Genomic DNA, 12,583 nt, shown 5'->3' with positions numbered 1-12,583 from the left:
CCCTCCAGAAGTGCTGGACTGCAACTGCCATGATTCCTAGCCAGCATGGAATTATGGGAGCAGCAGTCTAACACATCTGGAGGGCATCAGGTTGGGGAAGGCTGGCTTACATACAATTCCTATACTCCCATTAGTCTAGATCAGGGGTAGGGAACATGGTGCTCTCCAGAAGTGTTGGACTACAACTCCCATAACCCCTTACCACTGGCCATGCTGGCTGGGATTTATAGGCAATGTAGTCAAAAACATCTGGAAGGTACCAGGTGGCCTACGCTAGGGAAAACTCTGCAAGCTGGACAAGAGTCTCTTCACAACTCAAAGATTTGCCTACTCCCATAACTATCTGTTGGTCCAGCAGTAATAGATACCATTTTATCTACTTGTATCTCCTACTATTATTTAGCTTAGCTCAGGCACACCAACTACTGAACATCAGAACCGCACATCAAATCTTACCATAACTTTTACCACCTACCTCAACTTACTGCTCTCCAGGTGCTTTGGACTACAACTCCCAGCAGCTCCAGCCAGCATGGCCAATGGTTAGGGATGTTGGCAGTTGTAATACAAAACATCTGGAGGGCACCAGGTTGGGGAAGACCGGCCTACGAAAATGCCTTGGATTTTTTCAACCTGTTATTGATTCCCAACTTGTGAAGGTAAGAAGTTAATTCCAGGGTGTACCCCTCTAGAAGTAAACAGGGGACATGCAGAATGGTGGGACTAACCACAAACCGGGGGCAGAGGGGCACTTCCACTCCACCCAATGGCTCCTCGTGCATCCTCTCATCAGGGAGGAGGAGAAGCCCCCCCCCATGCTTTTCCTATTAAGAGTCAAGAGAATGTATGTCGGGGGGGGGGGGAGTGCTAAGACTAAGGTATAGTCTGCCAAGAACATTTGAAACAGGAATAATGCGTGCCTCTGAACACATGCAGAGTTCCTGCCCGTCGCCACCAAGCAATCACAGCCTGACCCGCAAGAAGGGTGACGGTGGAGGGCCGGGGCCGCGGTGAGCGCGGATGCAGGCTCCCTCCTTGAGGCCTCAGGCACGGCGCCCTCTTCCCCTCACTCACGCCACCCGCCGCTCCCCGCCCCAGACGCGTCCAGGACGCCCCGCCCGCTCGCTGCTCTCGCCCTCGCCCGGGCAGGAGGGCGCCGCTCAGCGCCATCCCCGCCACCAGCCCGAGCTACGCCCGCGCCTGCGAAGCGCGCCGCGCCCGTCACCCACCTCCGCGGCCGCCTCCCCCCGCCTCAGATGCGGCGCCTGCCCAGCCGCAGGTCCGCGCTCCCCGCCGAGGGAGGGGCCGCCAGGGACGGCGTCATCGGCGAGCTCCTCCCCGCGAGGCTTTTAAAAGGGGAAGGCGAGCGCACGCTCGAGGGGCGCACGCTCGCTCGCTCGGGGGTGGGAGTGGCGCAGGCGTGCTAGGGCTGGAAAGGAACGCCGCGTTGGCGTACATGCGCAGAACGCCCTGGGGGGAGGGAGCGGGAGAAGCTCTTCTTCTTCTTCCAATTCTGGAAGGAAGGGAAGACGCGTGGGGAGAGCGGAAAGCGCAATGTGGAGCCCGTGGTTAAGAAAGCGGAAGAGTGTCCGCGGGTGCGCTCTCGAGCTGCAGGAACGGAAGTTGCCGTGGGCCAGTCGCATCCTGACACCCTTGTGTAAATTTACGGTGGGCAGGCATAAAGCAGACCCCTTCATGGATCACTGCCTTGTTGTGGCGAAGGGGCTTGCGTAACTCAGTGAAGCAATAAGCTATGCCGTGCAGGGCCAGCCAAGACGGACAGGTCATGGCAGAGAGTTCTGACAAAATGTGGTCCACTGGGGAAGGAAATGGCAACCCACTCCAGTATTCTTGCCAAGAAAACCCCATGGAACGTATCACAAGGCTAAAAGAGATGACGCCGGAAGATGAGCCCCTCAGGTCAGAAGGTGTCCAATATACTACCGGGGAAGAGCAGAGGGAATTTCCAAGTAGCGCCAGAAAGAGTGAAGTGGCTGGGCCAAAGCCGAAAGGACACTCAGCTGTGGATGTGTCTGGTGGTGAAAAGAAAATCCGATGCTGTAAAGAACAATATTGTTTAGGAACCTGGAATGTCAGATCAATGAATCAAGGTAAGCTGGAGGTGGTCAAACATGAGATGGCAAGATTGAACATCGACTTCTTGGGAATCAGCAAACTAAAATGGACAGGCATGGGCGAATTTAATTCAGGTGACCATCATATCTACTACTGTGGGCAAGAATGCCTTAGAAGAAATGGAGTAGCACTCATAGTCAACAAAAGGGTGGGAAAAGCAGTACTGGGGTACAATCTTAAAAACGATAGAATGATCTCAGTACGAATCCAAGGCAAACCATTCAACATCACAGTAATTCAAGTCTATGCCCCATCCACTGAGGCTGAAGAAGCTGAGGTTGATCGGTTCTATGAAGACCTACAACACCTTCTAGAACTAACACCAAATAAAGATGTCGTCTTCATCATAGGGGATCGGAATGCTAAAGGAGGAAGTCAAGAACAGGCAGGCATGGCCTTGGTGTACAAAATGAAGCAGGACAAAAGCTAATAGAGTTTTGCCAAGAGAACACGCTGATCATAGCAAACACTCTTTTCCAACAGCACAAGAGACGACTCTACACATGGACATCACCAGATGGTCAATATCGAAATCAGATTGATTATGTCCTTTGCAGCCAAAGATGGAGAAGCTCTATACAGTCAGTCAAAACAAGACTTGGAGCTGACTGTGGCTCAGATCATGAGCTTCTTGTTGCAAAATTTCGGCTTAAATTGAAGAACGTCGGGAAAACCACTAAACCATTCAGGTATGACCTCAATCATTTCCCTTATGAATATACAGTGGAGGTGAGGAATAGATGTCAGGGATTAGACCTGATAGAGTACCTGAGGAACTATGGACGGAGGTCTGTAACATTGTTCAGGAGGCAGCAACTCAATCCATCCCAAAGAAAAAGAAATGCAAGAAAGCCAAGTGGCTGTCTGATGAGGCTTTACAAGTAGCTGAAGAAAGAAGGGAAGTGAAAAGCAAGGGAGAAAGGGGAAGATATACCCAACTGAATGCAGAGTTCCAGAGAATAGCAAGGAGAGACAAGAAGGCCTTCTTAAATGAACAATGTAAAGAAATCGAGGAAAACAACAGAATGGGAAAGACTAGAGATCTCTTCAAGAAAATTGGAGATCTCAAGGGAACGTTTTGTGCAAAGACGGGCATGATAAAGGACAAAGAAGGCAGGGCCCTAACAGAAGCAGATGAGATTAAGAAGAGGTGGCAAGAATACACAGAAGAACTAGACAGGAAAGATCTGAATGTCCCTGATAGCCATGATAGTGCGGTCACTGAACTTGAGCCGGACATCCTCGAGAGTGAAGTCAAGTGGGCCTTAGGAAGCATTAGTAACAACAAAGCTAGCGGAGATGACAGCATTCCAGCTGAGCTATTTAAAATCCTAAAAGATGATGCTGTTAAAGCGCTGCACTCAATATGCCAACAAATCTGGAACACTCAACAGTGGCCACAAGACTGGAAAAGGTCAGTTTACATTCCAATTCCAAAGAAGGGCAACGCCAAAGAGTGTTCAAACTACCGCACAATTGCGCTCATTTCACATGCCAGCAAGGTGATGCTCAAAATCCTACAAGCTAGGCTTCAGCAGTATGCGAACCGAGAACTACCGGAAGTACAAGCTGGGTTTCGAAGAGGCAGAGGAACTAGAGATCAAATCGCCAACGTTCGCTGGATCATGGAGAAAGCAAGAGAATTCCAGAAAAACATCTATTTCTGCTTCATTGACTACGCTAAAGCCTTTGATTGTGTGGATCACAACAAACTGTGGCAAATTCTTAAAGTGATGGGAGTACCAGACCACCTTACCTGTCTCCTGAGAAACCTGTATGAGGGTCAAGAAGCAACAGTAAGAACCAGACATGGAACAACCGATTGGTTCAAAATTGGGAAAGGAGTATGACAAGGCTGCATATTGTCACCCTGCTGTACTTATATGCAGAGTACATCATGAGAAACGCCGGGTTGGATGAATCACAGGTCGGAATTAAGATTGCCGGGAGAATTATCAACAACCTCCGATATGCAGACGATACCACCCTAATGGCAGAAAGCGAAGAGGATCTCAAGAGCCTCTTGTTGAGGGTGAAAGTGGAGAGTGCAAAAGCTGGTTTGAAACTCAACATTAAAAAAACGAAGATCATGGCATCTGGCCCCATCACTTCCTGGCATATAGAAGGGGAAGAAATGGAAGCAGTGACAGATTTTACTTTCTTGGGCTCCAAGATCACCGCAGACGGTGACTGTAGCCATGAAATTAAAAGATGCTTGCTCCTTGGGAGGAAAGCTATGGCCAACCTAGACAGCATAGTAAGAAGCAGAGACATCACCTTGCCGACAAAGGTCCGTCTAATCAAAGCTATGGTTTTCCCAGTAGTAATGTATGGCTGTGAGAGCTGGACTTTAAGGAAGGCTGGGCGCCGAAGAATTGATGCTTTCGAACTGAGGTGCTGGAGAAGACTCTTACGAGTCCCCTGGACTGCAAGGAGGTCAAATCAGTCCATCCTAAAGGAAATCAACCCTGAGTGCTCATTGGAAGGACAGATACTGAAGCTGAAGCTCAGATATTTTGGCCACCTAATGCGAAGACAAAACTCTCTGGAAAAGACCCTGATGCTGGGAAAGACTGAAGGCAAAAGGAGAAGGGGACGACAGAGGATGAGATGGCTAGATAGCTTCACCGATGCAATGAATATGAACTTGAGCACACTCCGGGAGAGAGTGCAGGACAGGAAGGCCTGGCGTGCTGTGGTCCATGGGGTCACGAAGAGTCGAACACGACTGAACGACTGAACAACAAGGCATAAAGCAGAGGTGACCACACGCGCGGTTACCGCAAAGTGGCCTGATCTGGATTAGGTACCCTGTCATACACGCAACAATAGCTTTCCCCACTGACTCTTTCAGGGCATGTTTGCGGATCACGCCCACGAAAGTTTGTGCAGTAATACATTTGTTAGTCTTTAAGCCAGGGGTGGGCATTTTGTGGCCTGCCAGATGTTTGGGCCTAGGGCATCCATCTTCCCTCACCGTTCGCTATGCTGGCTAGGGCTGATGGGAATTTCAAGCCAAAACGCCTGGAAGGCCACAAGTTGCCCACTCCTGATTTAAACTGCTAGGAGACTCTCGAGCTGTACTCTTATGCACATTTACCTGGGAGTAAGTCCCATTGAATGTAATGGGACTTGCCTCTGAATAGATATGTATAGGTATCTTGATTGTTTTTGCTGCAACAGACTTAACATGGCCAACCTTCTGTAGATCAAATAGGGATTCTTACCCGAATTCATAATTATTACTATGGAACCAGGAGGTGGGGTTTAATCAACACAGTGAACAGCGATGTGATTGTATACATACATTCACATTCCGTTATGAAATATTTCCCACTACTCCTTTTGGTACAGTACTGTGTGAAAATAACTTCATAGCGAATTTTAAAACTAACGTAGAGTTTGATCTAGCAAAAGTTAAACACTTACAAATGTCACTGGGATTTAGTGCCTAACTTTAGCTGATCATCATGCCCAGAGTAATTTAAGATCATACTAGGAATAGTAGCCTGCATCATTTCAGTTCTTGTATACATTTTGGGGCTTTTATTATCAATAAAACTTTAGCCTATATGTATAAGTACTAAAACCCTTGCTCTACAAACGATGGTGTCTGTTTACTAATCTCTTGAAATATTTATGCCGGAGACATCCAGGTGATGTGGCATGCAGGTGGCAAGGTAACAAAATCAGAATGACTCATGAAAGGGGTACATGGGAACTGTGATGTTCTTTAGCTGAGCAATACTGAGGTTAGATCTGCAATACAATGAGGGGCATTTGTGACATTTGATGGAACTGCCCTTTTCTTGGATAAGGGAATGTTCTGATAAAATGAGGACTGCTGCTTAAAATACTACTTTACAAACTTTTTCTCAAAAATTGCGAAATATTAGATGCTGTGCTGGATTTAGGCCTAGCAAATGTCATCTGTGTCTTTGTAACCTCAGGAGTTTATTACTAAGTAGGACTGTCCTTGAAGACTATTTGGTCATATTATTTTATTTTATTTATTATTTTATTTTAAGAAATAAATAGTCACAGAATCTCTGTCATGTGATGGGTCACTGTGAGTATATTACACTGGTAGCCCTGTACATGCTTTGACTGCCAATAGCTTATTTTAAAGGAGTGCACTATACTAGTCAAATGTACAGCTCATGTATGATCAGTGCAACATGATTGCTGCTTCTCTGTAGCTGGATCGAGTGTCGCAACAGTAATGATCAAAGGATGGAATCATATGGGACAGGCAGATCATTCTCCTACTTACGAAGTTCCTATATCAGCCCCACCCTTCCCATCTTATTAACATCCATCAGATATTACCTGTATAGTGTGGGATGTATTTAGCCATGGGGAAAGAACAACCATAATGCTGGACACTCATCGTCAAGATACTATTCATAAAGACTAATTTTCCCTATCTGGACCCCTCACTGCTGTTCCAGCTCTGAACTGTGATGCACTAATACAGTGATATGTATCCTTTGGGGCAGTTATGTATTGGCTCAAAGACAGTGGCCACCCCAGAACCCTAAAACAGCCCATGGGTTTTGCGTAGCTTGTTAACCACAGCAACAAGCCACCCCCACCGGGTTCACATGACACACCAGCGAGGATACTTATGCAAATTCCCCGTGGGGAAATGAAACAACATGGCTTATTTCCCCCACCATGATCGTGCGAACCAGGTCTGACTGTCTTAACAAAAATCACCCATGCAGAATTACCCTAAGAGGGTGACACAGAGACCACTTAAACCAATGTACTTGTCCATCTAGAGTGAGGCTAAGAATGTGAGTGTAAATGATCTATGAATTGTATCCTAAGCAAGCCAAGAGCTCAGTAAAGGTTAACCTTGCTTTTACAGAGAAAATGCATGGAGACCAAAGCAAAATTTTGAGCCAAACACCTGCTGCAATTATTTGTTCATTACATTTCCATACAGCCAGATAGCTGAAGCTCTCTGGGTGGTTCACATCAATCTTATAGCATAGGATACATTATAAAAGTTTAAAATTACAGTGTACAATAAAAGTATGTGGAACAGTGTCCATTCTGGATGGGATGAGAACTGTGAGAGGCAAGACAGAGAGTTTTCACATCCACGGCCTCACTCTTGGAAGCTGATCATACTCTGTTCCTGCTAACCTTTATTAGTCCAAAAATCAATATGTGCTATATTCTAGTTTTGCTATTGCTGACAGCTTACATTTTGAAATATTCTTCTCCTTCCTGATTGCTTTCTCTTCTTCTTTCACTTAATCAACAGTTATGTAAACAGTTGATTTCTTAGAGATTTGCAAGATTTGCAAGGATCTGCAAGGGACTCCAATATTTTGGCAGCCTAGCAGCAGATCATGCAAATGGACGGTTCCAGTGGGGCTTTTTTTTTTTTTTGCCTTCATGAAATGTTGGCTTCAGTTTATAGCAGCTTTCCCTAACCTAGTGCCTCCAATATGTGTTGGACCACAACTCCCATCACTTGCAGCTAGCATGGGATGATGGGAGTTGTAGTCTAACACATCTAGGTAGCAAATTAATACATCAAGATATTTGCACAGTTCTATCTATTTTGTCTCTGGCAGCCATTAGCTAGTAGTGAGAGCAGCACATAAGCCCTACTCAGCCAAGAACTTGAGTGGAGATAAGTAACCAGGGCTAAGAATTGGCACCAAGACACAGATGGGGCTTCTGTTTGTTTGCCATTTGACAAGCCCTAAGACTGTAGGAGACTCTAGCCCTCTTCTGGTTTGAAGCTAGGGGGATTATGGCAATTTATCTAGTGTTGTCTAATGGCCATGCTGTCCGACACAAATGGAAGGCAGCAGATTGGGGGGGGGGGGGTTGCTGTAGATGGTCTGAGGATGGCTATCTTGAAACAAAAGGTTGCAATCTTGAATCTTCCACAATTCCATCCTTGTTATGACCTGCTCCCCTCTTTTCCTAACACCTGTAGCCACAAAATGTTCATTCTCTACTCACTTGTCTCGTCCCAGTGAAAGAGAATGATATGCTTTAACTATCAGCTATATCACAGGAACTTTCAATTTTATTTAGGGAAGTAATATAAAAAGAAACCTTAAAGTAATATAAAAGGACACCTTGGAAGCTCCTTGGGAAGAGTTAGCATCCGAAAGACTTGGAGCAACTGGCTTGCTGTGTCAACTTCTCTAGATCAGTGGTCTCCAAAGCGGGGTGCACAAGATGATCCATTGGGATGTGCGAGCCACCTGATAACTGAGCAGCCTCCTGCGGCCCCTAAGAACTGCCACTGTGTGCAATGATGGTGGCAGCAGGATGGGACGGGAGCCGAGAGGGAAGCTCCATGGCATTTCTCTCTCCACTCCAGTCCTATTCTGCCTCTGCTGTGGCCACTGAGAGCGACTGCGCCAGTCTCTGCCAGCCATGGCAGAGGAATGTGCAGTTGCTTGCTCGGCCGTGGCACCGGAGCAGCTGCCCTCCTGCCGAAGGAGAGCAAATTTGAGAAGTGGCTGCCAGTAGTATCCTACCTAGGAGATATTACCCATGGGGGGAGCAATCCTATGGCTGCTAGTCAGCAGCTAGATGGCCATAGGATATCTGGTTTTCCAGGAAATGATCTCGGAGCCCACGCTCCAAGGTTGGTTCCCAAAGAACCAACCTTCCCCCCGCCCCCGTGCTGCCTTGCAGGCAGTGTGGAACAGCCCCGCACCGCACGCTCCAAAGAAGAGCGCAGAGCAGCTGAAACGGGGCATTCTGGGGGGGTGTTCCAGGGCGGGGAAGGCGGAAATGCTGGTATGACACATCCTATGTGTCATCTGGCAGCCTCCTTCCCCACGCCATGCTCCCATGGCTAGACAGCCACAATCGGCTGTCTAGACACAAATGCAGGGTAGGAGAAGCGCGAACGATCCCCTCCGTGCTTCTCCTGCCCTGCATTAGATAGGCGATCGCCTCTGAGTTTGGAGGTGGCCGCCTATCTCCATAGGATTGCGCCCTTAGTCCCTTCAAGGTGAAGGTGATGTTTTAACAATGAGTGAGAAAATAACTGCTTTTCAAAAGAAACTCATGCTATGGAAAGAGCATTTTGAAAATGGATGTTTGGAAATGTTTCCATCGGTATGCGATTTTGTTGCCGAAAACGATGTAAGTGTGTCAAAACTCTCATATTTGCACACTTTAAACACTTGGAAATGGAATTTTCTAACCTGTTTAAAAATCTTCCAAATGAAGAGTTTCAGTGGGTTTTAAACCCATTTGTTAAAAATATAAAAATGCAACACCTTCTGATTTGTTTGCAAGAACAACTGATTGACATCAGGGAAGATGGAATTTTACTAGCTGAATTTCAACAAAAACTTTTGCATAATTGGTGGATGGGATTGAAAAATGAGTATCATGATTTATTAAGTGCAACCAAAGATGCACTTCTTCCATTTTGATCTACATCTTTGTGAGGTGTCTTTTTCAGCTATGACAGACATTAAAACCAAGAATTGAAATAAACTGAACTTAGAACCAGACTTTCAAATCACTGTATCACAAAGTGTTAAACCAAGATTTTAAAAAAATAATGAAGCATATTCAATCACACTGCTCTCACTAAAAATATTAATATTAATAATACATTTTAGTGAGAGCAAAAGGTATTTGCAGCGTTAATAAATAAAAAACATTTAAAAATATTGTTTATTTCATATTTATCTCATCCTTTTTTAATTTCTATTTTTGTATATGTTTTATAATGTACATAATATATTAATTCAGCAGTACATAAATATCATTTATAAATAAATATACATTTATTGGGGGTGCGTGCTCAAAACATTTTTACTGATAGGGGTGTGTGGTCAAAAAAGTTTTGAGACCATTGCTGTAGATCACCTTAGGAAAGTAATAGCCCTCCATACCAAAACCTTCAGATGACCCAGGCCAGTCTTCTTTAACCTGTTTCCTTATGGATGTGTTGGACTACAACTACCATCATCTCAGCCCATTGGTCATGCTGGCTGTGGCTGATGGGTGTTGCAGTTCAAAACATCTGGAGGGCACCAAGTTGGGGAAGTCTGCCTGAGGTTATCCCAGATAATGGAATACATTTAGCTTTGGCAGACTTAGCTTAATTTGTATTCAAGTAGGGAATTTATGAATAAGCTCCTTGGTGCTTTGACTTTGAAAACAGACTGGTGTTCTGTGTCTCCAAGTTTGTTTTCTGTGTAACAACCCCTGACTGCTTTAGTAACCCTCTTACTTCTTTGGTCATTGTCTGAAACAAGCACACTTGTATCATTCTTGGAATACAACCAAAGACTGCCCTCATCCAAGGAAAGTCAGCAGGTCTTCCAGCAGGATTTGTCTAGATCACTTCCATAAATAACTGCTGTGAACTAAGCAGAGTAGAAATTAATGCAGGTGGTGCTTTTAATGTTAATGTTAAGATCCTAAGTAATAAATATCTTGATTCTACACATTTTTCATTTCGTATTTGACAGTGTCTAGAGATCAAGATCTTCTGTTGATCACACAAAGAAAATTGGTTTTTCTGCGATACTTATCTATTCTAAAGCAGTTTTCCAAACAACAGAAGGCCCTGAACAACACTGAATAAAAAGAAGATAATGGAAAAAATCCTAGAGCCTGTATTGTTATCCTTGATTAACCATGATCTCAGTTGCTCTAATGACTCAAAGCCATGTATTACAAAGGAAGACCACCAAAAACTCCATGATCACACAAGCTTTTCCTGAGGAGGGAAATCCTTCCCAGATTTGCAGCTCCAAACACAGGAAACTTCCTATCATCAGGAAGCTTTCTTGTGCAGGCCCCACAGAAATGAATGGGAGCTATGGAGAAGATCTCAGTGAATCAGATTCATAATGATTACTCAAAACAGTTCTAAAACACACTGAAGCATCTTCTCAATGGAAACCTACACTCCTACAGTCCAGGCGACTGTTCACTGAAAGAGGAAGCCAGCATGAACCTCTAATTTCACTGCAGATGAGGCCAGGAGAGAAGTCTATAAATCATCTTTTCCCAGCCTGGTGCCTTCCAGATGTATTGGACTACAGTTCCCATGGGCAGCAGCCATATTGGCTGGGGATGGTGGGAGTTGTAGTCCAGCACATCTGAAGGGTGCTAGGACAGGGAAGGCTGCTGTAAATTAAGAAGTTTCATACTTCCCTTTGAGGTGGTGTGAGGAAAGTACTTGAGGGAAGGCACAGATGAGCAAATGTCAGGAGCACTAAGGCCCTTTGTCTGTTTCGCTCTCAGTTAACATCAGCAACAGGCATTGTTTTGTGCAATATTTCATTTCACAGAAGTAAAATATATATAAGCGAAGACTCTGGGTAAGTTTGAGGTCAATCCGTAAATAAGAAAGATTAAAAAAAAACATGGGGAAAAAGTAAGATTGCTGTTAGATATTATTGCTTGGCTTTTTATCATAGCTACCCTTTGGATGTGAATGCTTTTATACTGTGTTGCTTAACCATTAGTAGGATCTAGCTGGTTCATGCAGACACTCTGCACATTGCTTGCTGCTCTTTTTCCTTTTTTTAAAACCCAGATTGTTCTGTGCATGTGCCTGTGTGCTGGAACCCTCAACAGGAACACTCCATACGGCAATATTTTATTTTGTAGATCCCATTTGTAATATAGTGAAAGCAAACTCGGATGCTAAGTCATGAGGAAGGTATCAGCACACTCACGGCAGCGCCAAGGTTTGCAGAAAGAGAATCGGGTTTGCGGGAGGGGGAAACCCTAAAGGGGCAAAACAAAAACCCAAAACAGCCCAATTAGGGCTGGGCATGCTCAGTGGCAACAGAATCCTGAGTGTCAACAGGGAGGTAGGGTGATGCGATGAAATGGAATAACTTGAAAGAAGGCTGCCTGATTAGCTGGAACACTAAAGACGAACAGTACACACTGCAATGACTGTTTGCACAACATGTTAACCCACACTCTGTGGTTGGGTGTGGGTTGTTGAGCTGTGGGTTGTTTGTTGAACCCTGGCTTAGTGTGTTGTCTGAACCCAGGACATTTTCCGCAGGGTCCCTTGTTAACCATGCAGTGTGGTTCATTTTTCTCCGACAAGCCACCTTGAGATAGGGATGGCAGAGAATTCCGCCACGGATCTTGGGGAGGCCGAATGCACTGGCATTTGCCCCTGAAATCTGTGGTGGAACGGCCTGCCCCCCCCTCCACAGATCCCCCCGGGATGAGATTTACCTGGGGCGGATCTTCCGGGCGGCTCTGGCGGCGGCAGTGGCAGCTGGTCTTCCGACCGGCTGCTGCCACCGCCATTTGTAGGTTTTTGTGGGGGTTTTTACACCCACGTGATAGGCTACGTAAGTTTTTACGTAGCCTAAAACGTCTGGGTAAAAAAAAAAAAAGCGTACGCAAATGGTGGCGGCTACGGCCGCCGCCATTTGCGTTCCTTATTTTGGGCTGTCTTAGTCTA

At 45.5% G+C, this 12,583-nt stretch overlaps 1 protein-coding gene across 2 annotated transcripts in view; it reads right to left on the bottom strand.

The window, feature by feature from the left end:
- Window positions 1-1,454, bottom strand: part of MKNK1 (MAPK interacting serine/threonine kinase 1) — a 45,576-nt gene extending 44,122 nt beyond the window's left edge. Inside the window, exon 1 of one of the 2 annotated variants that reach the window (XM_084852606.1) lies at window positions 1,230-1,454. Coding sequence is in view for 1 of the 2 variants with exons in the window: in XM_084852605.1 (XP_084708731.1) it covers window positions 921-932 (12 nt within the window). In the remaining variant the exon portion in view is untranslated. Of the gene's footprint in view, window positions 1-920 lie in introns of both variants that reach the window. The other variant, XM_084852605.1, reaches the window with a different exon arrangement.
- Window positions 1,455-12,583: the final 11,129 nt, after the last annotated feature.

Source organism: Heloderma suspectum, chromosome 4 (assembly GCF_057233095.1).
Source record: "Heloderma suspectum isolate Gila_16-S chromosome 4, 16-S_ref, whole genome shotgun sequence".
Taxonomy (NCBI): Eukaryota; Metazoa; Chordata; class Lepidosauria; order Squamata; family Helodermatidae; genus Heloderma; species Heloderma suspectum.
Note: the sequence above shows the minus strand (reverse complement) of the source record. Positions and strands in the feature narration are given on the sequence as shown.